We start from the raw sequence: 27,879 nt of genomic DNA, 5'->3' as shown, positions 1-27,879 counted from the left end.
GCTCGCGTACCTCCTCCCGGGCGTCCAGCGCCTAGCTCTATATGAATGAAATTCCTGGACTTGTAACCGAGATAAAACCTCCCTCCTGCAATTGGCCAGTGCTGGAGGAAGAGCCTTGTGATTGGTAGAGAGTCCAAGGAGGCGGGCGGAGGGAAACTTCTGGTACCGTGGACGCCGGCTCTAGGAACACATCCTACATCACCAATCTTTACGTAATTTTCTCCGACTGGCAGGTGCCTGGGCCGGACGGATTCCTGCGGCGGCGCGATTGTCTGACGTTTCCCCTTCTAATTGGCCGGGAGCTGCGGCTGAAGTTCCGAAGCCTAACTGGCCGCCCTTGCCGCTTCGGAGGTGAAGTGTACTGCACTGATTGGCTGTGAGGCGCCGGCCGCGTGTGATGTCCGGAGCAGCGATTGGCTCTGGCCCGCTAGGGGCTTCTCTCGCCGGGACTCGGGACTCCCGGGAAGTGACTGGTAGAGGAGGGGGCAAGCTAGCTGTCGGTCCTAACTAAGTCGGAGACCTGGGCGTAAGGCGGTCTCTCAGGGCTGGGTGGGCTGGCGAACCGACGCGGCGGCGGGGGCTGTGAGGAGTGCGGGGGGCCGGGGCCGGCACAGAGGGACTATGGCCCCGCAGAACCTGGGCACCTTCTGCCTGTTGCTGCTGTACCTCATCGGGACCGTGATCGCCGGGTGAGGAATTGAAATCTGCGGGCACGGGCCATTAAGTCAGTCTTGGCTGGGAAGGAGGCTGGGGAGAGAAGGGGACATTGTCCGACGAGGGGAGTGGAAAGGGGCGTTGCTGTGGTGAGGCGGTGGAGAGGAGTGGGTAGTGTGGGCCAGGCTAGTGGGATGGAGAGGAGGACAGTGGGTGACCCGGGTGATAGGGGCTTAGACCCAGAAGCCCTAGAGCTAGATTTGCCCAGAGAAGCGAGGGTTGGATGCAGTGCCAAACGCAACGTGGGATGGGGGTCTGCTGAGTTGGAGAAGGGGGACGATACAGTGTTAAGTCTACAACGAGCCGTTGGGCTGACATTAAAGTGGGTGGGTTGTGATGCCAGGCAAAGTGAAGAAGTGGGGAGAATAGGTAGGGTAGCCATGCCGGGACTGAAAGAAATTGGATTGAGGGAGCAAGGCAGACCCTTTGAAGAGCCCTTGTACCTTTCAGCTTCGTGAGATACTGAGCCTAAGCTGTTATCATGCCTCACTGTCTCTCCAGGGAGCATTCTTAGGGAGCTGAGTAGTATTACAAGCAGAAGGGAGAAACATTTTACCAATAGACAGTAGACTGGAATTCTAGCCCCACTCAACTTATGAATTATGTGACTTTGAAAGAAAACCTTAATTCCCATCTTTGACATGAGGATGATAATGTGCCACCTGTTTGAAGGAAGCAGGACCTCCTGGACTCTAGACATTCTCCAGCCTTTAAGATCCACTATCCTGTAGGCCCGGTGCCCACTGAATTTGATATGCCAGGCTCATATTTAGAATGTGGAAAATAGTAAATCCTTCAGTTCGGTTCAGTTCAGTCGCTCAGTCGTGTCCGACTCTTTGCGACCCCATGAATCACAGCACGCCAGGCCTCCCTGTCCATCACCAACTCCCAGAGTTCACTCAGACTCATGTCCATCGAGTCAGTGATGCCATCCATCCATCTCATCCTCTGTCATCCCCTTCTCCTCCTGCCCCCAATCCCTCCCAGCATCAGGGTCTTTTCCAATGAGTCAACTCTTTGCATGAGGTGGCCAAAGTACTGGAGTTTCAGCTTTAGCATCATTCCTTCCAAAGAAATCCCAGGGCTGATCTCCTTCAGAATGGACTGGTTGGATCTCTTTGCAGTTAGCTTCTGACAAGTTTGTAGGTTACTCTGAAAGGAGAAAGCACTACCTAGAAGAACTTGACACTTTAAGTGCTTGTTATTCGCTTAAAAGTTTTTTTTACCCCTGTGTGCATATATGCTTAAACTTTGTTGGGTTTTTGTTTTTTTTTCTTGTGAAACATCTTATATTTCTAAAATAAAAATCTTCTCCTGGGTAAAACTTTATTGTATTTTTAACATGTTTTTGTTAGCACTTTTTGCACTTAAAGCAATGTGTACCTTAAATTGTTGGAACAAGATGTCAGTATAAATCCTGTTAATACTCTTAACTATAAAGTTAGTGAAAAAGTGAAAGTGCTAATCACTCAGTTCTGTCCAACTCTTTGGAACCCCATGGTTCCTAGAAACCCACCAGGCTTCTGTGTCCTTGGAATTCTCCAGGCAAGAATATTGAAGTGGGTTGCCATTTCCTTCTCCAGGAGATCTTCCCGACCCAGCAATCAAACCTAGGTCCCTTGCACTGCAAGCAGATTCTTTACCATCTGAGCCACCAGGGAAGCCCAACTATAAACTTAAGTATTTCATAAAGGAGTCTCTTGGGAACTGTAATGTTGATACTGAGCTGTGCCAACCATCTCCCTGTGTTTTTCTCGGCTATTTCTTAACCATTTTTATATTAAGTATATCCCAAGTAAGCCTCATTTTTTATATAGTTAGCTCTTTTGTTGTTAACATTAGTGAACCTTTATCTAGTTTTGTCTCAAGAGATGCCAGCTTTTGTATATTTGGGGGGAGGGGGATAAAGCACCTAAATAATCCTCATGGAATAATCTTCATCCCCTTATCAGTGATAATTTTAAAAACTTACACATAAAATGTTTATATGATTTCCCTAAAGTGTGACTTAGAGCTTATTAAATCATTTTTTTTTAAAGTTCTCTGGTATATTGCATGGATCTTGGTACCCCAATGCATTTTTCCCCCACTACATTTTAAAATTATCATCACTTCTACATTATCTCCACTGTGAATAACTTTCCCATCCCTTGGTTGAGAGAGTGTATTTTCAGAATAATTTCTGCTGGCTAAAGGGATAGACTTTTGAGAGCATACTTATTTAGTCATTTCATTCAATGAATATTTATTGGTGTCTTCTATGGACTGGATATGGTCCCTGCCCTCAAAGTTTATTAGTCTGATTCTGTCTTCCCATTGGCCTTTCCTGCAAAGATTCGCTCTCCAGTTAATTTAGTTCTAGCATAGTTCCTGGCAAGGAGGTCAGTGGCTCTGCACTTTGTCTCCTAACTTATGCCATGTGCATATTTGCAGCTGCTGAGACTTATAGGCACCAGCATATGGGTTCCAGCAGCTGGCTGTGATTAAGACTTGACCTAGACAAACTGGAATAACTCCTAGTAATGGAAACAGTGAGAGACTTTATTTTTTGGGGCTCCAAAATCACTGCAGATGGTGACTGCAGCCATGAAATTAAAAGATGCTTGCTCCTTGGAAGAAAAGCTATGAGCAACCTAGACAGCATATTAAAAAGCAGAAACATTACTTTGCCAACAGAGGTCCATTTAGTCAAGGCTATGGTTTTTCCAGTAGTCATATATGGATGTGAGAGTTGGACTAAGTGCCAAAGAATTGATGCTTTTGAACTGTGGTGTTGGAGAAGATCCTTGAGAGTCCCTTAGACAGCAAGGAGATCCAACCAGTCCATCCTAAAGGAAATCAGTCCTGAATATTCATTGGCAGGACTGATGCTGAAGCTGAAATTCCAATACTTTGGCCACCTGATGTGAAGAACTGACTGATTGGAAAAGACCCTGATGCTGGGAAAGATTGAAGGCAGGAGGAGAAGTGGATGACAGAGGATGAGATAGATGGATGGCATCACTAACTCGATGGACATGAGTTTGAGCAAGCTCCAGGAGTTGGTGATGGACAGGGAGGCCTGGCGTGCTGCAGCCATGGAGTCGCAAAGAGTCGGACACGACTGAGTGACTGAACTGACTGAATGACTGCAAAATTGATATTTTCTCTTTTTCGGCGCAAAAATCCACAACTCATACATTCAAATGAATGTTATTCTCTTTTCAGACTTCTCTTGTTTGGGCTTTGACTTAACTTCTGTGTTAACCTCTGAAGTTAATTTCAGTCACTTCATCTTTAACATTCCAAGAGTGCTACTGTTGGTCAGAACGTTTATGTGATACAATCTTTTGGGTAAAGAAAATCATCCTTTGAGGTTATTTGATCTTTGGAAGCAGTCATTTGAAGTCAGTAATAGAGGATGACAAAGAGACTCAATTTGATTATAGAGTTCTTGCTTGGAAATAATGTGTGACCATAAAATAAGAAAATGATTTTCTTGACTAAAACTAGTAGGAGAAGAATGTCACAGATACTTTGAATAATCCTAGCATTGTTCAAAAAGTACATAGCCTCTCATTATGATTGCTTCAATGTATGAAACTCATTACAAATTCTGGTGTGTTTTTTTTTAGTTATTCTTTCTGTGTGTCACACATGTACCTTCATTTTCCTACCTCTTTGCTCAGACACAAACCTAAATGTAAAGGAAAAAAATTCACTTTTAAAAATGTAATGTATAACCTTTTAATGAAGTATCTTCTCCCTCTCCTGCATCCCCAGGCGAGACTTCTATAAGATCTTGGGGGTGCCTCGCAGTGCCTCTATAAAGGATATTAAAAAGGCCTACAGGAAACTAGCCCTGCAGCTTCATCCTGACCGGAATCCTGATGATCCACGAGCACAGGAGAAATTCCAGGATCTGGGTGCTGCTTATGAGGTGAGTCAGGAAGAAGGTAAAGTATAAATAAAACCTGCAGATACAGAAAAGACTGTGTAACGCAGAGTAACACTCCCATTTTTCAGGTCACTTTTTAAAAGAAATAGACAACAGATAAAAGTAGTACTCAATGCTATATTGTACATGTATTTTAGAAGGTACTACACTTCCTGCCCTTTTCATATCAGCATTTGTTTCATTAAGGAGAGTAGTGTTAACAAAGATGAATGAAAGCAGATAGAATTGGTAGATTAATTAGTAGATTGATCTTCGGTCGGTGTGTTTGGAAGTTGGAGCCAGAAGCAGAAACAAAATCTAAATGAGGATTGCAAATCCACCTGCCTATATGGACCAGGCAGATAATATGCATGGCAGGTATAAGATAAAACAGGAGAGTGGATATTCTGCCTCCATTTTAGCAATCAACAGGGAATGAAGAGGACTGTGACAAACTGAAGACTTGACTCATTTCAAGGGAGCAGCTGGTATTCAACCCCAACCAGTTTTTGCCATATATAGAAGTAAGCACTGTGTTGCCAGATCATTTAATTTTTCTAGAGGAGTGGAATTCCTGATTTTTTTGGTAAATTTTCCTGGTTATAACATGTTGGGAAGTAATTCAATTTAAAATTTTCTTTTATGTGCAGATCAAAGAAAACATAGCTATAGTTTGAATTTGCAACCTCTAATCTAGAGGTTAAAACACTTTGATGTGTATCATTTCATTTAATCTTCATTAGGACAACATGAAATATAGTAGAGCTGGGCATATTCTTATTCCCATTTTCTTTCTTTCTTTTTCATTTTTAACAACACAGAGGAATATTTACTGAATCCTTAATCACCTTTTTTGCTATTTGAAAAACCATTTCACACAGAACCATTTTACAGAACACAATGGTGAAAAAATTTTTACAAATAAGCAACTGATAATCTTTCATGTGTATTAATTTAAGAGTTAGCTGCTTTGCATGTGTTGCAATTCACCTTTCTCCTAGAAATAGGATAAGAGATCTGTGGTTATATTTTTTTTCAGCTTTGTTGAGATATAATTGATAAATGAAATTGTAAGATATTTAAAGTGTGCCTTGTGGTGATTTGATATGTGTATACATTGTGAAAGGATTTTGCTCAATCCATCACATCATGTATTTCTTTTTATAGTGAGGACATTTAAGTTCTGCTTTCTTCACAACTTGCAGCTATACAATACAGTGTTATCAATTCTAGTCACCATTTATTCCCATTTCCTAAAAGGGCACAGAAAAAAATAATTTGACTCCAGTAGTCAGGGAGCTACAGCTTCTGAATTCAGAATAAATCCCTGTATAGTGAGAAGATTGGAAACAAGTCTGAAAAATATTTTAGTGGGAAAAAACCACAAAGACGGGATTCCAAGGCCTCCTGGGTTAAAGAAGTGAATGAAGGAAAAGTGATTTATATGCTCATGAAACTTAAAACTAATGGGGTTTCCCTTTCTTCTCTCAACACCTATAGGACCAAAATTCTTAACCTTAGGCTCACAAATAAACTTGAGAGGGTTGGTGGACCCTCTTAAATTACTGTATGTAACATTTTGTTTCTTGTTAATATGGATTCCATGTTTTGCACTTTATTTACCATGAATACTCCCATTGCTTGCTAGAAACCCAATAATAAAAAATATTTTCTGGGAGAACTGTTGCTAAGAATTTTCCGTTCTCTTTATAGATTCTGCATGTTGTTTCACCATGACCTAGGCAGGCTATACATGCATCATTCAATGAGATTGCAATTTAACTCAGAACCTTTCTAGTCCCCAGTTCAAATTTTCTTTCTTCTTTGCGTCTTTCACTTGATTGCCTATCTTTGGCCCTTGGATAAATTAGTGTCCACAAATCAAAATCTCACTAAAGTTGAAGGGTCTATTGTGAATACATCTGTCTTCTCTACTGAGCTGAGATTACTGCAGGCATTTTAATTAGTTGAGACTGGTTGATTGGCCAGTCAACTAAGAAATTCCTTTCTTTCTCTTAAAAAAAAAAGTTTCCAAGACTGGAATAAAACTGCATTCTTTAGATAGAAGAGAAGTGAGGAGTAAGTGAATGATAATAGATAACTTTGAGGGTAGTTTTGGATGAGTTATTACAGAAGCCTCCTATGTCCAAAAAGAAGCTGACTTAAAAATAGTCTTTGTTTGGAGGGGTTTGAAATGGAATTTCTTACGGATCCAATCTGGAATTCATTTCTTTGCCAAGACAAGAACAGAGAAGTGGACTTGAAAGTGAAAATATTGAAAATCCTGATCACATAATAATGAGGTTTTTTTTGTTTGTTTTTTTAAGTTAACTCTGCCCATTTCTATTTCCCCAAAGTAGCTTTTTTTTTTTTTTTAAGGATATTTATCAAACCCTTTATTTTTCACCTGCTCTATCATAGTGGCTTTAGTTGAGTACTCTAGTCATTTCTAGTCTAACTCATTTCTCTTTGATTTTAAGAATGCTCACTTTCTTATACACTGACTTCTTATCCTTCTGAATGTATCTTAAATGTTAATAGATTTTTTTACTGTGGTTCCTTACACATCATTCAGGCCCTGAGCCAAAAATGTGTCCTATTTACATATGCCAATCAGATCTTCCCTTTCTTTTGCTGAGTCAACAAGCCCCATATACTTCCAACCTTTTTTTTTCCTGAGCCAACACAAGCATGAGTTTCAAAGAACTTTTTCCTTCAGTCTGCTATCTAAATAGAAATGTAAGAATACCAAAGAACATAAAGTTGTTTAATTTTCAAAGTTATGTTGTTGTTTAGTTGCTAAGTTCTGTCAGTCTCTTTGCGATGCCATGGGACTGTAGCCCTCCAGGCTCCTCTGTCCATGGAATTCTCCAGACAGGAATTCTGGAGAGGGTTGCCATTTCCTTCTCCAGGGAGTCTTCCCAATCCAGGGATCAAACCCGCATCTCCTGCTTAGCAGGCAGATTCTTTACCACTGAGCTACCAGGGAAGCCCCTTCAAAGTGCATATATTTCAGAATGCTGTCAATAAATGGGAGGCTTTTTTTGGAAGGCAAATTTTGAATAACACTGAAGTTTATTTTGTTTTACATTCTTTATTCTAGATATGAAATGGTCCCATGAGAAAGCATATACTTATGACTGAGCATCTAGTTTTGTAAAACCATTAAAACTTTCAGTCAGTTCAGTTCAGTTCAGTCGCTCAGTCGTGTCCAACTCTTTGTGACCCCATGAATCGCAGCATGCCAGGCCTCCCTGTCCATCACCAACTCACAGAGTTCACTGAGACTCACGTCCATCAAGTCAGTGATACCATCCATCTATCTCATCCTCTGTCGTCCCCTTCTCCTCCTGCCCCCAGTCCCTCCCAGCATCAGGGTCTTTTCCAATGAGTCAACTCTTTGCATGAGGTGGCCAATGTACTGGAGTTTCAGCTTTAGCATCATTCCTTCCAAAGAAATCCCAGGGCCGATCTCCTTCAGAATGGACTGGTTGATCTCCTTGCAGTCCAAGGGACTCTCAAGAGTCTTCTCCAACACCACAGTTCAAAAGCATCAATTCTTCGGGGCTCAGCTTTCTTCACAGTCCAACTCTCACATCCATACATGACTACTGGAAAAACCATAGCCTTGACTAGACAGACCTTTGTTGGCAAAGTAATGTCTCTGCTTTTGAATATGCTATCTAGGTTGGTCATAACTTTCTTTCCAAGGAGTAAGCGTCTTTTAATTTCATGGCTGCAATCACCATCTGCAGTGATTTTGGAGCCCAAAAAAATAAAGTCTGACACTGTTTCCACTGTTTCCCCATCTATTTCCCATGAAGTGATGGGACCAGATGTCATGATCTTCGTTTTCTGAATGTTGAGGTTTAAGCCAACTTTTTCACTTTCCTCTTTCACTTTCATCAAGAGGCTTTTTAGTTCCTCTTCACTTTCTGCCAGAAGGGTGGTGTCATCTGCATATCTGAGGTTATTGATATTTCTCCCAGCAATCTTGATTCCAGCTTGTGCTTCCTCCAGCCCAGCATTTCTCATGATGTATTCTGCATATAAGTTAAATAAGCAGGGTGACAATACACAGCCTTGACGTACTCCTTTTCCTATTTGGAACCAGTCTGTTGTTCCATGTCCAGTTCTAACTGTTGTTTCCTGACCTGCATATAAGTTTCTCAAGAGGCAGGTCAGGTGGTCTGGTATTCCCATCTCTTTCAGAATTTTCCACAGTTTATTGTGATCCACACAGTCAAAGGTTTTGGCATAGTCAATAAAGCAGAGATAGGTATTTTTCTGGAACTCTCTTGCTTTTTCGATAATCCAATGGATGTTGGCAATTTGATCTCTGGTTCCTCTGCCTTTTCTAAAACCAGCTTGAACATCTGGAAGTTCACGGTTCAGGTATTGCTGAAGCCTGGCTTGGAGAATTTTGAGCATTACTTTACTAGCGTGTGAGATGAGTGCAACTGTGTGGTAGTTTGAGCATTCTTTGGCATTGCCTTTCTTTGGGATTGGAATGAAAACTGACCTTTTCCAGTTCTGTGGCCACTGCTGAGCTTTCCAAATTTGCTGGCATATTGAGTGCAGCACTTTCAGAGCATCATCTTTCAGGATTTGAAATAGCTCAACTGGAATTCCATCACCTCCACTAGCTTTGTTCATAGTGATGCTATCTAAGGCCCACTTGACTTCACATTCCAGGATGTCTGGCTCTAGGTCAGTGACCACACCATCGTGATTATCTTGGTCGTGAAGATCTTTTATTAAAACTTTAGAAAGTCTTTTTTCAAGTTGTGAAATTGAGCTTGAGCATCCTTCGTAGAGCAGTGTCCCTTTTCACTCTTTGCAATTCAGACTCAGGGCGTTATGAGCTCTATGTGCCAGACAGCACTCTTCCACAAATGGATTTCTGCATATACCAAAAGAAGGAAAGGGGAGTATGAAAATATCACAGTGGAGACCTTTCTGGAGACCTTTCATTTGATTCCCTCGACTCTCCAATCTCTTAATTTGTGTGGGGTAGTGTCGGGTAGAGCTTATGGTATAGATACATGAGGCTGAGCAAAGTTGAAGGCTGTCCTTATTTACTGCTTCTGTGACTAATGACAGTCTTGTCTGTCATGTCCCGGGTTTATAGTTTAGAGAGATAATATAGCATAGTGGTTAGCAGCCTAAGTATGGGAGTCAAACTACATGGGAAGGGAACCTGAGGAATTCATCTCACTCTTTCCTGTTACTGCCCTCACATTCATAGCCATGTCGCTAATCTTGTTAGTGCTAATCTGCATGATGTTTATGCAGCTAGGTGAGTTCTGATCAATTTAAATTAAAAACATGAGTTGAGCATTGTGAAAAGTTACAAAATGAACGCTGATCAAAGAATTTACTAACTCTTAAACATGCCTTAATACCGTACATAATAAAAACCACAATCCACTAAAATTTTACACACAGTATCAGTTTAAAAATTTTAAAACATAAATGTGAATGCACCTTACCAAACCATTACCAATTCATAATCGTTTCCTCCACTGGCTTTTGCCCCCAGGTTCTATCGGATAGTGAGAAACGGAAACAGTATGATACATATGGTGAAGAGGGCTTGAAAGATGGGCATCAGAGCTCCCATGGAGACATTTTTTCACAGTAAGTAATTTATCCATCTGCAAGGTATTAGTGTCTGAGAGTGGATCACTTAGTGATTATTAAAGAATTATCCTTGCTCCCTTGTTCAGAATCTTTTGATGAAGAGTATAACTCAACTGATCCTTGACCAGAAGGTCATTCATCATCCTTTGTATGGGAATATACTTCTCTATTTTCACAAAGCTCAAGCAAAGACAGGTAGTACTTACAGGGATGTCCTCCTAGCCAACCATATCAGTTGAATCAATCCCGACTCTGTTGAGGGTGATGTATGTTGGAAAGCAGTTCCATTTGTCTCCTCGCTGTCTTCAAATCTGCAAACCACTTACTGAGCAAGGTGATTCTTGTAAGAGAGAGAAATTCCTGCCGCTATACCCAAAGCTGCCTCTTCATCCTGGCAGCAAGAAAGGGATGATTGTGATCATCAGCATTGGTGGAAGGAGTCAGGGCAGAGACTGTCCGTCTCTTGCTGCTCCCAGCTTTCTGAGGAGGCTGAGTGGCTGGATGATAAACACCTTACCTTCCCACTCTTTGAGGCCCACTTTATTGAACATTTGAATTTTCATGTGCTCTGATGATGCATAAACAGGAGGTCCTGATTGGGGGTTTTGAGTCAAATTATAAATAAAAAGATATTTGAATATGCGTTTCTGTGGGGAGGATGCAGTGCTTTCTTCAGATTCTTAAAGAGTTTTGTGAACTCAAAAAAAGTAAGAATCACAGTTGCTATGTTTAGTGTTTGGGGGTGATGGTAGATTTTTAGGACCTGTGAAGATGTGTGAGTAATACGGTTAGGAAATCCTCCTCTTCCGCAGGATTGATTTGGCTGCTTTAGCCTACCAGGGAAGTGTTCTGTTCGAACCTCTTGGCAGTTAGAAGTGATAGCCAGAGATGCCAGAAAGAGAAAAGGCTCTGCCCATGCCCCTCCTGCACCAAAATCCTCCCCCTCTGCTTTTATTCAAGATTCAGGGAGTCTATTCACCGAGACTGGGGGTTTTTTTGTCTTTTTTTTTTTCTGGAGGGAGGGGTTGAGGGGTTGTATAGTTGTCATCACTATGCTGACATCTGAGACTTCTTAACCAAAATTTAAGATTATGATTAGAACTCCTATGAAGTTAAAGGTCATTGTTTATATTAACCTTAAAGTGATGCTTTAAATATTTAAAGTGATGCTTCTGTTATTTAACACAAGTTAATTTTGATCATATGAGACCAGAACTTCCTTTTCTGTCAGATCCAGAGTTTTACTGAGGCTGATGCTTTTTTAGTTTAATTATATGTCCAAGATTTTTGTACAAAGCAGTAGCTTCTTTCACCAAAGTTAGTATCTAAAAAGCATATAAAGGTGAACACTACAAGAGTCCAAAATTACTACTGGGTTCAGCAATACATGGGCTTATATATACTATACCCTTTCTCAATATCTCCATTATATTCTGATATTTGTCAGTATTAAAGAGATTTTTTTTCATTGATTAAGAATTCATTGGCATACTTTATACACTGTACTGTATGTCTTCAGTTCAGTTCAGTCGCTCAGTCGTGTCCGACTCTTTGCGACCCCATGAATCACAGCACGCCAGGCCTCCCTGTCCATCACCAACTCCCGGAGTTCACTCAGACTCACATCCATCAAGTCAGTGATGCTATCCAACCATCTCATCCTCTGTCGTCCCCTTCTCCTCCTGCCCCCAAGCCCTCCCAGCATCAGAGTCTTTTCCAATGAGTCAACTCTTCTCATGAGATGGCCAAAGTACTGGAGTTTCAGCTTTAGCATCATTCCTTCCAAAGAAATCCCAGGACTGATCTCCTTTAGAATGGACTGGTTGGATCTTCTTGCAGTCCAAGGGACTCTCAAGAGTCTTCTCCAACACCACAGTTCAAAAGCATCAATTCTTCGGCACTCAGCTTTCTTCACAGTCCAACTCTCACATCCATACATGACCACTGGAAAAATCATAGCCTTGACTAGATGGACCTTTGTTGGCAAAGTAATGTCTCTGCTTTTGAATATGCTATCTAGGTTGGTCATAACTTTCTTTCCAAGGAGTAAGCGTCTTTTAATTTCACGGCTGCAATCTAGACAATATTAAAAAGTTTTTTTGTGTTGGGGCAATATATATGTGCTGTATATTTATACTATAAATACTATATAAGTTATAGATGATGTTATTACTTCAGTGTATGTATTAAAAATGTCTTTCAGTTTTGCTCATTGGTAGGTCACAGTGTTTTATCAGTGTGAAGAAAACTAAAATTGTAAGAGGTGAATTCTGATTTCTTTTCCTGATGATTTTACACTTACCAACAGCTTCTTTGGAGATTTTGGTTTCATGTTTGGAGGAACCCCTCGTCAGCAAGACAGAAATATTCCAAGAGGAAGTGATATTATTGTAGATCTAGAAGTCACTTTGGAAGAAGTGTATGCAGGAAATTTTGTAGAAGTAAGTCCAAATTATTCAGCTCTTCATATTCTCTAGAATGTGTTCTTATGGCTAAAACTAAGAGGTTTTTGGGTACCTTCTCTGTCTTTTAGGAAGGGGGCAGTGCATAGAATTGAATTAATCATAATCCTTGGTTCATGATACGCTGTAATTGTTATGAACTCATCTCTCAGCCCCAGAACTTAGTAAAACAATAAACCATGACTTATATCTACCTACATGCTACTTCCTTATTCCATCCCCCACCTCCCTTCCAAGGTGACTACGTCGTATCCTGAGTTTCGTCTCTGTTGCCACTCTTTGTTTATTTGTTCTATTATATGTGTATGTATACCTGAATAGTATTTCGTTCACTCACATTGTTTCTGGCTTTCTGAAAACATCATCAGACTGTACATTATCTTGTGAGACTGCCCTTTTTTTTACTTACTCTTAATATTGTCAGGATTCACCCATGTTGTTGCTTACAGCTATAATTCTACTGAATAGAATTTCACTGCGACCACATTGGATCAATAAGCATGTAGGTTGTTTCCAGTTTTTTTCCAATTCCAAACAGCGCTTTTAGGAAGCCTTATACCTATGTTCAAGTACAGAGAATAATTTCCCATGTTCCCTTGCAGGCCTGTTGTCTGTAGTCATTGGCTATACATAAAGTACACATCACTTTCTTGTAGTTAGCATGCTCCTAAACAAATTCCTTGTTAATCTAATTATTGTAAAGAATATATGTATGTGACCTTGCTATTTAAATGCCCCCACGGTCGATTCTTTTTAAGAAAAATAATTACTCTAAAACAGCATAGTGGTTAGAAGTACAGACTTTGGAGCTAGCCTGCCTGATTTAGAGTCCTGGCTCTGCCGTACATTGGTTGTGTGACCTTGGTCATATTACTGAGCCTTGCTGTACTCTCATTCCATTCTCTGTAAAATGGAGACGATAGCGGCATCTATGTCATAAAGAGTTCGTAAATATATGTGATTAGTGCCTTGCTTGGCACACAGTAAGTGCAATAACTGTTAGCTCTAATTACTTTTATTGTTTATTCTGTTGAACTGGGCTTCATACATTCGTAGGCTTTGAGGGATTTTTCTCCAAGCATTTGCCTCATTCAGCGGCATAGACATGTGTTTCTTCATATATTTTAGTTTCCTTTGATTTGGAGGGATCAGAATGTTCGATTGCAGTCAGCTACAAGGAGATGCTCATTGTGTCTCTTCTTACAGGCTGAGTATCTAGACTGAGGCAGCATTGGAAAACACTGCCAGATTGAGTTGCCTGAAACAAGGAAGTGTTTTCATGAGGTTAATCATGGCTAATCTTGGAGTGGTAGCCACATGCCAGCTTTTGAAGGCTGTGGTTGTTCTTCAGGGCTCCTGCTTTACACAGCTCAGATTTCTCAAGAAATAGTAATTCTGTGGACTATGTTAACTCAGTAGTATTTCTTTGTGGCTTAGAGAAAGTGATCCTATACATACTATCTTCTAGTTCTCTTCTTTCTTACCCTCCTCTCTCTCGTCCAGCTTTAGAATTTGAGTCCGTTAAAGATCCATTTACTACAGTCCTGTGTGGGGGCTGACTTGTAACTCCTCCAGGACTTCTCTCAGCTGTGGGTCTCTCTGAAGGATGGCTTGGGAGAGAAGGGAAGGTTCCAGCCCAGATCCAGTGAGGAAACTGAAATCTGGGGGATGCAAAAGAGAAGCTTATGCTGTGTGTGCACTTCCTAGGTGGTTAGAAACAAACCCGTGGCGAGGCAGGCCCCTGGCAAACGGAAGTGCAACTGCAGGCAGGAGATGCGGACCACCCAGCTGGGCCCCGGGCGCTTCCAGATGACCCAGGAGGTGGTCTGCGACGAGTGCCCGAATGTCAAGTGAGTAGAAGCACCTTGTTCGCTCTGCCAAGGGACACTTTAATCATCTCATTGGTCTAATAAAATGCCAATGGTCCATACCTAGATTTTTTTCCTTCCCTCTCTTCCTCATGTCCTGCCAGAGGACAGAGGAAAGAAATTAACATTTTTGTTTCTTCTTAAAGTATCTCTTCTGAATATCTTCTTTTATGTCTATAAACTAATCAGCTTTATTTCTGAATATTCTTAAGGCTGTTGGTATTCCATTTTTTTCTACTTGGAATATTTAGAGCAATCTTACATGTCCAGCTAAATTTCAGATTAGAGACATACTGTTTGCTGATTATATTATGAACACAACTATATAATTGAACCTTCAGTTGTATATATTAAATCTAGCTATTTGTGGGATCAGGGGAAAAAATCAAATAGGATAAACTCACCTGTTAGATTTTCTGATAAACATGACACTGTCCTTTCAGGTGGACATTTATGTAAGTGTAAGTGGTTTTCTCTGCTACTGATCCTCGTGTTAAAGCAGCCAGCCCACTGTAGGCCCTTTTGGAACCAGTGGTTGTGTGATTACTTGATATATAGAAGCTTTGCCCTGGCATTTGGCAGGTGGAAGGTGTAAGTGGATATCAAGTGGCTTTGTCATCTAGAGATACAGGCTAGTCTTCCAAGAAAAAGTAGATTGAGTAGATAAAACTTGAATTATCTGTGTCTGGGATTTGGTTTATATTTTCATTTGTTTTTCCTTTTAAATTCTCTTTGTCTCAGACTAGTGAATGAAGAACGAACACTGGAGGTAGAAATTGAACCTGGGGTGAGAGACGGCATGGAGTACCCCTTCATTGGAGAAGGTGAAATATTGACATTGATGTTTTATTACCGTAACTTTCTGCTCTCTGATTGCTTATGAATACCTCCCACCTCACCCCACACTTCATGGCCACATAGTAAATGCATGCATCATTTCCAACACACTTCCATCGTTTTTTAGGACACAGGAAGCCTTTTGTGACCATCTTTAAGCTCTAGCATTACTGTTTATCCTCTGAATACAGTGGCCAAAAGTTACTGTCCAGTAGCCTAAATTGGGCTTCCCAGGTGGCACTAGTGATAAAGAACCTGCTTGCCAGTGCAGGGGGCATAAGAAACGTGGGTTTGATCCCTAGATCAGGAAGATCCCCTGGAGGAACGCATAGCAACCCACTTCAGTATTCTTGCCTAGAGAATCCCATGGACAGAGGAGCCTGGAGGACTATGGTCCATGGGGTTGCAAAGAATCAGACACGACTGAGCGACTTAGCATGCACACACAGCCTGAATTATATCAAAGTTTAAGATGTTCAGAACTTAATGGAGTAATTTGAACTCTGCAATAAAAGAAGAGATGTAACTCTAATTGGCATTAATAAGATGCTCTCAGACCTCATTTTGGGGTTAAATTTAAAACTCTAGAAGAAAAAATAGCTTTATAAGGTTCAGAAATCAGTGAATCATTCTTTGTTTAGGAAATAGGTCAACTTATTTACTTCTGTGCCTGAGGCACAGGTGAGCCTCACTAATCTGAAATTTGATATAACCAGGTAGAGAGACTGCGCTCACAGATAGGCTTAACGGTCAAAGCCCAAGTTAGTGGCTTTAAAAACTTTTTTCAGTTACCAAACAGATTTGCAGTGTTCCGCTTACAATGTGTGGTAATCTCTTCTGAGTAGGTGAGCCTCACGTGGATGGAGAGCCAGGAGACCTGCGGTTCCGAATCAAAGTTGTCAAGTAAGTCATCTCAGTTTGGAAGCCTTCTTTGGGTTGGAGCCTCTTACTGAGTCTAAATATTTATTTACTCAGGACTTAAGATTCTGAAAGATGTTGGGAGGAGAGCATTGACAAGACAAGTAAGGAGCTGTGAAAGAGAAGCAGACAAGGAGGTCAGAGATATTAACTGAGGAAATGCGCCCTATGCAATAATGGGAGACTTTTCCATAGAAACGACCTACTGTGACGTCATCTGCAGCTGCTGGGCAGCTTCCCTGGTTGCCTCTCTTCAACATGCAGTGCCCCTTACATAAGAATTTTGCCTGGAACTCAGGCTTTCTTGTTTACCATCTTGGAGACCAGTGATGCCTCTACTTCTAAGGATTCATTGAAACAGGATTCCCACCCAAATATGGAGAAATGGGCCCCCAGTGCCAAAGACTTTTATCTCTCTCATAGCACTCCTTAATCTCAGTGATCTTTCCCCAGTGTTCTTCATCTGCCTTGTCTTTCTGATCACTTCCCGGGAAACTGGGATATGTTCTGTTCCATGAATAAACCTAGTCCCTTCTCAAGTCCATATCTGCCAGAATTCCCTCTTGTCCTGTCCCCAGCCTCCCATGCACCCTCCTTATCTATAGCTTCAGAGCTGACTGGGCCTTATAAACCCAGCTCTGGGATTCCCGCCGATCTCTGATGCCCTTCTCCCCCAATTCCATGGCCAGAGGTTGTCCTTCTCTTTTTTCCATAATCTGATTACTTGTATTTTAATTATATGCTTTTGCTGTTGCTGATCATAAGCTCCTGAAGATGAGGGCTTAATAAATCCTACTAACTTTATAGTCTCTATTAATACTGTACACAAAGGAGTGTCTTAAGAGATGCTTATTGTTTGAAAGAGTGGTATCCATCCTTTTCCATGACTTGTCTAAAACCTTTTTGAACTCTCCCAAAAAAAGGCTTTGAAAGTTACTGATGTTTACCTTGTTATCTTCCAGGCACTCAATATTTGAAAGGCGAGGAGATGACTTATACACAAATGTGACAATCTCCCTCGTAGAGTCCCTGGTGGGCTTTGATATGGACATTACTCACTTGGATGGTCACAAGGTAAGCAAACTAGTTCTTTTAAAAGTCTGTCCTTTTAAAGCCTTCTTGTGGCTGATGTTGAGGTTACTTCAGTCCTTTGCAGCCACGGAGACATGTTTTGCTCGCCCCTTCATCCTGATGCTCTGCTGAGCTGTGACATGAGCTCTGGGTATCAGTGCTCACCAGAAGCTGTGTTGTGCTCCGAGAGTACAGTCCTTCTCTAGCATCCCCTTTTGCTTTTCAGGTACATATTTCCCGCGATAAGATCACCAGACCCGGAGCCAAGCTATGGAAGAAAGGGGAAGGGCTCCCCAACTTTGACAACAACAACATCAAGGGCTCTTTAATAATCACTTTCGATGTGGATTTTCCAAAAGAACAGTTGTCAGAGGAAGCAAGAGAAGGTGAGGGTATAATGTTTACTGTTCAGGGAAAGATGAGATCTGCTTTAGAAGGATCAGAGGCTTGGAGGGTGAAGGCTACAATGGTTGCTTGAGAAGAGGGCCCAGGTGGTGGGTTGTAAGTAAAAAGGAAAAGGTAAAGGAAAGAGGTCAAAAGTGGAAAGAGGACAAAGAAGAAGGGATGGAAGACAGCTGAAGAACTTTCTGTCCATTCCAGTTGCCTCTTCTCATGGGATTTTGTGCGATGTGTGTGTTGTGTGTCTGCCTGAGACACAAAGACAAGGGCTCACCTTGGACGTGCGTGTATGGGTATCCACATGTGATGAAGTTGGACAAGGGTAGTTACTTGTTTAATTCCGATCCATGCTTGTCCTAGGGCCTTTTGTGGAGCCTCTCTGTGAAACATGCTCTTTAAGCTGCATTTTTGTTAATGGAGTCATTTGTTCATTCTTTCCCCAGGTATCAAACAGCTACTGAAACAAGGATCAGTGCAGAAGGTTTACAATGGACTGCAAGGATATTAAGAATGAATAAAATTGGACTTTGTTTTAAAATAAGTGAATCAGCGATATTTATTATCTGCAGGGGTTTTTTTTGTGTGTGTATTTGTTTTCATTTTCAATATGCAAGTTTGGTTTTTTTTCTTCTAATGACGGTCATGAAATGAGTAAGCAGGCTTAAGAATTTGTCCATTTGTGTTGAGAAAAGAATGACCAGCAAAAGGTTTAACAATACCTCTCCCTTTGGGATTTATGTCTGGTGCTGCCGCCCGAGTTTCAAGAATTAAAGCTGCAAGAGGACTCCAGAAGACACTGTACAAAGGGTTGGAGTTAATTGTTAGCTGTTTCATTTGAAATGCCAACTGGAGAAGTCTGTTTTTAAATACATTCTGTTGTTAATTTTTTTCTTGACTCCTGTTTCTTGTTGGTTTAGCTCCCCTGTTGTCTCTCCCATCTCCATCTTTTTTCCTTGTCGTTTTTCCTTAATCAGCTTCATTTCCCTCCCTGGGTCCTGTGTGCTAGTTGGATTTTCCTCCCATGAAGCAAGATGAACGCACAAACCTGTGGGAGAGTGGTGAAGATCAAGTCCCCATACCCAGTTACACACGCATGGCACTTCCTAGAGAGGAGCCTGAAGAAATTAGAGATGGGAGTGGATGAAACAAGGACCTAATTATCCTTGAGAAAGTATATTCCTTCTCATTTTAATTAGAGAATAGTAAAATCTGACATGGGAACTTTACTGTTTAGAAAGCACTTTTCATGTGTCCAATCTCAGTTGACATGTTTAACAAGTCTTTGGCTTGTGTTGGGAACTAGGATTGTTGTTGTCCCTAGAAAATGAAATTTAAAGTACTAGAGTAACAAATTTACATTTTCTTCTGTCAGTGGCACCTAATTCAGGTGGTATGTGACTTCAGTGTATGAATTTGGAACCTCTTTCCTTTTTCTTCATTACATGGTCGGATCACACTCTACTCTTCTTTACTTTAGCTAGTGAATGTTTCAATGTTGAACAACTGTTGCAGAGGGTTTATGGAGCTGCTGTCTAGCCATCAGTATGGTTCCAGCAACATTCCCGTCTATGTCTGTGTAACAGCCAATGCTGCTGTTGCCTTTTCTTTTATTTTTCCCTGTTTTATAAAAATTAAGGGAAGAGGGGAAGAAATTTCATCCATTTAGAACAGTTAACAAGCACATCATTTAACCTTGATCAGACACTATTTGGATTTGAGTGATCCAACTGTGCATTTACTTGTAAAGAGAAAGAAAATTGAGGAATATTTAAAATGCTAAAAATCTTATAAAGTAAATGCACCACATAGATACATATGTATGTTTCATGGACTTTTTGTGCATTTAATATTCATTATGTTCTAAGATTCTGTAGTTTATTCCTCAGAAATTATTATCAACATTTATCTTCTGTATCTTAGCCCAGGAGAGCTCTCAATCATGATTTGTACCTATTGATTTTTTCCAAGATTTTTGCAAGAATCAGTCACATACTAATCTAGAACTGTTCTTAGCTAGGAAGACCCCAGATATAATTCTTTTGCTGCAAATAAGAATGTTCATGGGGCTTTGTCACTACTTAAGTGCTTTCCCTGAAACACAATGTAATATGGGAAGACTTGTATCAGAGCCCCACAGGTTTTCTTGTAATAAAGCATAGTAACAGGATGATGTGGTGGAGATGACAGGAAGATTGTAAAACCAGGCTTTAAAGTACAAGCTTTTTGCACTAGGGTACAGCTGCCTTCCCAGATGTTAATGCTGCCCCGAAGTGGGGCAGAAATCCCCAAGGCAGCAAGCTTCCTACGGAATGAGCTTGGGAGGCCATAGTGGTCAATATGTAAGCTCCCCTCAAGCCAAAAGTTTCTGTGTACCAAAAAAAAAAAGTTTCTATGACTTACAGAGTTTTCATGCGAAGAACTGAAAACTTGTCCTCTTATTCATTGAGTAGAAAATATTTATTGAGTCCTTACTATGGGCCAGTTTCTGTTCAAGTGTTTTTATGGATGAGGTTGTTTATATGGAACAGAGACTGTTATCCTCAACCTACAGATGAGGAAATTGAATTACATCTCACAGCTTACAAGCAATGGGTCCAACATTTGAAGCCAAGCAGTCTGCTCCAATGTATCTTCAAGTACCATGAACTCATGATTTCCACTCAAAACAGGTGGTGCGGAGAAATATTCTAGGTAGTGATGGTGGGAGGATAAATAATAGTGTCTTCAGCCCTGCAGGGAAGAATGTCCCTGCAGCAGAAAGGGTGGTTGGCCTGGGATCAGACTCAGTTCTGTGACACTGGGCAAGCCAGTTGGAAATGATGATGGGTGAGATATTTTAAGGAGAGTTTTCGCACATTTCTAACATATTTTGGCTATACATTTATGTAAGTTTAGTTTCTGCTCTTCAGCTACATTCACTATTGGTTATATTGCCAGATTCCTGAATCCTAGATGGGTGTTAGTGCTCAGAAATCACTGTTGTTGGAAAAGGGAACAGGATATGGAAACTTAAAACCAATTGTAAAAGTTGCATTGGTTGGCCTTAAAAATGGAAGGAAGATTTTACAGTAGTCTTTGAAAAAAGTTAAGCTGCAATTAGCTTCAATAAAAACATCTATCCTGAACAAAGACTCCAGGAGATAAGCAGAGAGGAAAAAAGTTTGAGGAGTGTTTACTTTTTTAAAATTCTAGACTTCCAGTCATTGGCATGGTACCAGAACTCATGATGAAGGGTTGACTAGAGGTCACAGATAGTGGGCACCGGTACAGCTTCCACCATGATTTATGTCAAAGAGCCCAGACCCTTTCTCTTTCCACTAAATGAAATCAATACTTATGAGTGGTACAACTTTAAGTATGGTATCTCTACTGATGCAGCCAGCGGTATTTCTACTGATGCAGCCAGCTTGAGAACACCATGATCAGAGTGCAGTGTCATCACAGAGCTAAGTGTCAGTGAGAACGCTCTAGAGCTGCTCAGTCCAATATGGGACATATGTCCTATGTGTCCACTTCTGAGCACCTGAAATGTGGCTGGTGCAAACTGAGAGATGCTATACATGTAAAGTACACAGTAGATTTTGAAGACTTGGTACAAAAAAAGAATGTAAAGTAATGCAATAATTTTATATATTGGTTACATGTTGAAATGATAGTATTCTGGGTATATTTGGTAAAATATATTACTAAAATTATAAATAAAATACATTATAAAATTCACCTTACCTTAGTTTTGGTTTTTTACTTTTAAAAATGTGGATTCTAGAAAATTTTAAATTACGTGTGTAGCTCACTTTACTGATAGCGAGGCTGCCAGGTTACTTCTCAATATGAGGCAAATTGACTTAATACTTTGGGATGAAGGGCCTCATATTCACTGTTATTCAATTACATCTCATTCAATTCAGTCCAGTGGTCCAGATGGTTAAGATGTTTTGGGATTTCAACTCAGTCATCCGATATTCTGTGCTTCTCCACTTGATGTTATCTGTCCTCTGTATTGGCTGAGACATCAAGATTTTTTATGCAAATAGTGAAGAAAAGAATTGAAGGCCAGCTCTTGAATTTTGCCATTGAAAGCCTTGCTCCAGGTTGTCATCAAAACATCAGCATATAGTCATATCAGCCTCCATGAAAATAGCTGTTTTGCATGTAGCCATATTTCTTATCATGTCCACAAGGATGTGCTGAGAGGCCTTGTTGAAATCCATTTATACAACAGCTTATTAGGAAATGAGGTGGGTCTGACTTGACCCATATTTGGGTCAAGCCCATATTTGCGCCCTAGGGATCAATACTTTCTAACTTACATGCTTACAAATGATGCCTAAGTTGACTATCATGTTCTTAGCTTTTGGAAAAATCGCGCATCTTCAGTCCTTCAGCCTCTCACTCCTCCACAGTCCCTCCACATCACAGCCATGTTTAACAACCTCCTCTATATTCCTTTAAGTACTTAGATTTTGTCTAGTCTAGAAGACATGATTTCCTTTCAAGTGGTAAAAGTGTTTCTTGTCATCAGCTCTTCCCTCTTGGGCTTCCATTTCCTCTTACTGATGTTCATTCTGCCCTTTACATTTCAAACGTTCTTCCTGACGGAGTACAGATGCAAAATTGGAGGTTTTATATACCATAGTGATTTTTTTTTCTTTTTTTTAAATTTTATTTTATTTTTAAACTTTACAATATTGTATTGGTTTTGCCAAATATCGAAATGAATCCGCCACAGGTATACATGTGTTCCCCATCCTGAACCCTCCTCCCTCCTCCCTCCCCATACCATCCCTCTGGGTCATCCTAGTGCACCAGCCCCGAGCATCCAGTATTGTGCATCGAACCTGGACTGGTGACTCGTTTCATACATGATAGTATACATGTTTCAATGCCATTCTCCCAAATCTTCCCACCCTCTCCCTCTCCCACAGAGTCCATAAGACTGTTCTATACATCAGTGTCTCTTTTGCTGTCTTGTATACAGGGTTATTGTTACCATCTTTCTAAATTTCATATATATGTGTTAGTATACTGTATTGGTGTTTTTCTTTCTGGCTTACTTCACTCTGTATAATAGGCTCCAGTTTCATCCATCTCATTAGAACGGATTCAAATGAATTCTTTTTAATGGCTGAGTAATACTCCATTGTGTATATGTACCATAGCTTTCTTATCCATTCATCCGCTGATGGACATCTCGGTTGCTTCCATGTCCTGGCTATTATGAACAGTGCTGCGATGAACATTGGGGTACACATGTCTCTTTCCCTTCTGGTTTCCTCAGTGTGTATGCCCAGCAGTGGGATTGCTGGGTCATAAGGCAGTTCTATTTCCAGTTTTTTAAGGAATCTCCACACTGTTCTCCATAGTGGCTGTACTAGTTTGCATTCCCACCAACAGTGTAAGAGGGTTCCCTTTTCTCCACATCCTCTCCAGCATTTATTGCTTGTAGACTTTTGGATCGCAGCCATTCTGACTGGCGTGAAATGGTACCTCATAGTGGTTTTGATTTGCATTTCTCTGATAATGAGTGATGTTGAGCATCTTTTCATGTGTTTGTTAGCCATCTGTATGTCTTCTTTGGAGAAATGTCTATTTAGTTCTTTGGCCCATTTTTTGATTGGGTTATTTATTTTTCTGGAATTGAGCTGTAGGAGTTGCTTGTATATTTTTGAGATTAGTTGTTTGTCAGTTGCTTCATTTGCTATTATTTTCTCCCATTCTGAAGGCTGTCTTTTCACCTTGCTAATAGTTTCCTTTGTTGTGCAGAAGCTTTTAAGTTTAATTAGGTCCCATTTATTTTTTCTTTTATTTCCAATATTCCGGAAGGTGGGTCATAGAGGATCCTGCTGTGATGTATGTCGGAGAGTGTTTTGCCTATGTTCTCCTCTAGGAGTTTTATAGTTTCTGGTCTTACATTTAGATCTTTAATCCATTTTGAGTTTATTTTTGTGTATGGTGTTAGAAAGTGTTCTAGTTTCATTCTTTTACAAGTGGTTGACCAGTTTTCCCAGCACCACTTGTTAAAGAGATTGTCTTTAATCCATTGTGTATTTTTGCCTCCTTTGTCAAAGATAAGGTGTCCATATGTGCGTGGATTTGTCTCTGGGCTTTCTATTTTGTTCCATTGATCTATATATACCATAGTGATTAAAATGTATATGATCTAGAATCAAACTGCTCAGAATCAAACTCCAGTGCCACCACTTACAAGCTATGCTTCAGTTTTTCCATCTGCAAAATGGTAATAATAATAGCACCTATTTCACAGGGTCATTGGACAATTCCAACTGGAATCCCTGGCTTGGGGCAGATAGGCAAAAAGGAGCAAGTTAGTATTTCTATGTTGCTTAACTAAGGTTTGTTAAGGTTTATGATTTTTTTTTTTTTTTTTTAATTTCCTCCCCTCTGCAATGCATGAGGTTTGCCTCCAGGTGGCACTAAAATAGTGCTATGCTAGTGTTAAAATCAGCCCTGAAACTCCAGACTTTTTTAAAAAGCCATTTTCTGGCTATTATCACTTAAAAAAAAAAAAAAATGAGTTATTCGTTAAAATGACAAGAATGATAACTTTCAATGCAAATTCAAATAAATAATGCACCTTGACTGTCTCTGCCCTCCTCTCTTAGCCTCACTTAATCCTAATGTAGATTCCACAGGGGCTGGATTTTGATTTAGAGATCAATTCTGCCAAAAAACAAAAATAAATAAAAGATGGCTCCTGAGAACTAATATCAGTTGTGGAAAACATAGTGAGGAGCCAGACTAGATGATTAAAAACAAGTCAGGTAATTAAAGCCTCTGTCTCTTATCAGTTCAGTTCAGTTCAGTTGCTCATTTGTGTCTGACTCTTTGCAACCCCATGAATTGCAGCACGCCAGGCCTCCCTGTCCATCACAGCCTCTTATAACAGGTCACTAACCTAGGACAACAGAAAACTGATAGACAAGGTTTTCAGCAAGGCATTTTATGATCCATATCTTTATATTTTTGGGGGGCAGAATTAAAGACATATAATTGGATTCATAACTCACTAACTGTGGCTGAACGTGCTGTTGATTAATGAATCAGTGTCAACCTGGAAGGGAGCTGGTCTCTGCTGGCACAAAACAGAGCTATGTCCTCTCAGTCTTGATCTATTCAGTACTTTTATTAGCGGTGAGCGTTCAGGAAGAGTTTAAAATGCCAAGTGCCTAGTATGTGTGTGACAGTTTCATAGCCCTTTTGTGCTTGTAGGTCCAAAAGTCCTAGGAGAGAAGCAGGACACATTAAAGCTGACCAGACAAGCTTTGACTCCTGCACAATGCTCTGGATGGGGGAAGCACAGCACAACACAATTACAAGGGGACTTGCACTAAATTTTGAGGGCAACTAACTGTAACAATGGCTTCCCTGGTGGCTCAGTGACAAAGAACCCGTGTGCAATGCAGGAGATGTGGGTTTGATCCCTGTCGGGAAGATCCCCTAGAGGAGGGCATGGCAACACACTCCAGTATTCTTGCCTGGAGAATACCCATGGACAGAGAATCCTGGTGGGCTACAGTCCGTGGGGTTGCAAAGTGTCGAACACAACTGAAACAGTATACTGAGCACACAAAACTGTAACCAACTAAAGAATCAGTTGATTCGAAGTTTTACACCATCAGGACCACTATGTGAAGCTGTAAGTCTCCAAATGGTATGAGTTCAATGTCTCCATATTTTGAGGTTTGATAAAGGAATTTTGACACTGGTGGGAGCAAGAAACTTCCCCTAATTCAGTTCACCAACTGCAACAAGAAGGAAGCCAGGTGAGCAGCCTGATGATGCTGTTAATGTTGATACCCCATTTACTATTGCCGGGTATCAAATTACCCCAAACTGAGCGGCTTAAAACAGCAACATTTATTTTTATTGCAAGCCTGCAGTATGGGATGGACTTGATGAAGACAGCTCCTTTGTGCATGTGGTGTCTACAGGGACAGCTCAAAACCTAGGGACTGGAGTTCTCTGAAAGCTCTATTCACATTTCTAACAGTTGACCCTGGGAGGATTCAAGCAGCTAGTGGCTGGAACAGTGAGGCTTCTTGGGAATTTTTATCCCCATGTAACCTCCACTGCATGGCAGCTTTAGCATAGCTGACCTTCCTCTATGTCAGTTCAGGGCTTCCAAAACACGTTTCAAAAGACAGAAGAAAGGAAAAGCTTTATTTCTTTGTATGACCTAGCCTCCTAAGTCACGCAGCATCTTTTCTCCATATTCTTTCTATTCATGGCATCCACAAAGGCTCACCCGTATTCCAGGGGAGAGAAATTAGACTCAACCTTTTGATGAAAGACTCTTCAGGTTCTGAAAGAGTACATAGACCTGCATATATTGCTGTGCCTCCTCCCTTTTTTTTTTTTTTTGTTTAGGAAAATACAATTTGCCCCAGGAGATCACATGAGGTAAACATAAGAGCGGTAACCATGATCCAGGGATGTTAGAGCAGCAATGGAGAAGCCTCATGGTGCTCTTGCAGCATGAAAGAGGGCAGCGAAACTCCAGAAGAATGAAGGGACTATCTGCACATCCATGAGCACCTCCCTGTCCCTGCCACACAGGAAGGGAAGGATTCTGGGAGCAGGAGTCTTGGAAATGGGACCTGAGCCAAAGGTAGCAGCATTCTAGTCCATGGGGTTATCCCCTTCTCTGCTGGGGGAGCCTGAAAAACGTGGGTTACACATCAGTGACCTTCCACGAGAACATGGAGGATGCTGATTAGAGCCATGGACACTCAAACCTGAGACCATTGTCAAGAGGACAGGTCTGGTTCCTTTCATTACCATAGCTGAAACCTCTCAGAACCTGGTTCTGGGAAAAGAGGACTCCTAGTTGTGTTTCCCTGGAGGAGGGCCTGGCAACCCACTCCAGCGTTCTTGCCTGGAGAATCCCCATGAACAGGGAGGAGCCTGGCTGGCTACAGTCCATGGGGTCACAGAGAGTTGGACACAACTGAGCGACTAAGCATAGCACAGTTGTGTTTTAAACCAAATAGCACAAGGAAAGTCCTTAAAGTCAACTGCATCTTCTGGTAGCCCTCAGGACTTGCCATAGTGTGATCACTGAATTCATCCCCACCAGCTGCCAGGTGCTGTGCAAGGTGCTGAGGATAGGTGTGTGTAAGGTGCTCAAATATGCTTCTCAGCACTGGGGGCCTCACAATCTAGTGCAGGGGGTTCCCACACTGACCCCTGGCCCCATATAATTCATGTTCAATGCAGAAAACTTGGAAAACACATGCAAAATGTCACATTTGAACCTAAAACTCTAGGGAAGAACTCAAAACACAGTTACTCCAAGATGTATGTGCATGCAGAGAATTTTATCAAAAAGGAGATGCAAACTCAAACTGTTATGAAGTACCACACTATGAGTTGTCTTTACATTTCTCTGATGGTCTTTGTTTTACTTTTCTTTGAAGTTTCAAGCCTAGATCTAGTCAGCGTGGCTCACTTTCTAGAGAAACTGGCTGAAGTGAGACGAATTCTTGGCTACGTGTAAGCCATGGGTGTGTGGTCCCTGGAATTTTGGTGACAGCATATAAATCCAGAATGACCATAAAATCTCGGACTGGCTAAACTCTGGGCAATTCTTGGATTCATTCAATGTACAGATATGTTTGTTTTTTACTTAACTCTTGCTGTAGAAACTGAAAGCCCCATCAGTGATACAGATGTAGGTTCAGGAAGGAGATGCACCCTGACTGATATGCTCGCTCCACAATTGCCCAGAACACTGTCTATGAAATTGCAATGTTCTCAATTTGCTTGAGTGTGATCATGCTTAGCTCCAGGTCTGTGGTTCTGAATCCAAGTGCTGACTCTGCAGCAAGACTGTCTGAATTCAAAGCCCAGATCTTCCCATTATCAGCAATGTGATCTCAGAGAAGTATCTGAACCTCTCTGAGCCTCAGTCTCCTCACCTACATCATATTCTGAAGATACACAACATGATGTACTTAAAAGTACTTAGTAAAGTACCTGGTGTGCAGCAAATACTCTTTAAATATTAGTTATCAGTGTAGACTGGATGTTT

General features: G+C 41.0%; 1 protein-coding gene across 1 annotated transcript; it reads left to right on the top strand.

Moving 5' to 3' along the window:
- The first annotated feature begins 432 nt into the window (after positions 1-432).
- DNAJB11 (DnaJ heat shock protein family (Hsp40) member B11) lies at positions 433-18,715 on the top strand. Its single transcript, XM_005910757.3, has 10 exons — positions 433-689; positions 4,477-4,633; positions 10,173-10,270; positions 12,582-12,714; positions 14,443-14,585; positions 15,345-15,427; positions 16,286-16,343; positions 17,321-17,432; positions 17,656-17,815; positions 18,272-18,715. The coding sequence occupies exons 1-10, from the start codon at positions 622-624 to the stop codon at positions 18,334-18,336; spliced, it is 1,077 nt and encodes a 358-aa protein (XP_005910819.1). The 5' UTR covers positions 433-621; the 3' UTR covers positions 18,337-18,715.
- Positions 18,716-27,879: the final 9,164 nt, after the last annotated feature.

Source organism: Bos mutus, chromosome 1 (genome assembly GCF_027580195.1).
Source record: "Bos mutus isolate GX-2022 chromosome 1, NWIPB_WYAK_1.1, whole genome shotgun sequence".
Classification (NCBI taxonomy): domain Eukaryota; kingdom Metazoa; phylum Chordata; class Mammalia; order Artiodactyla; family Bovidae; genus Bos; species Bos mutus.
This window is presented reverse-complemented; position numbering and strand designations above follow the sequence as displayed.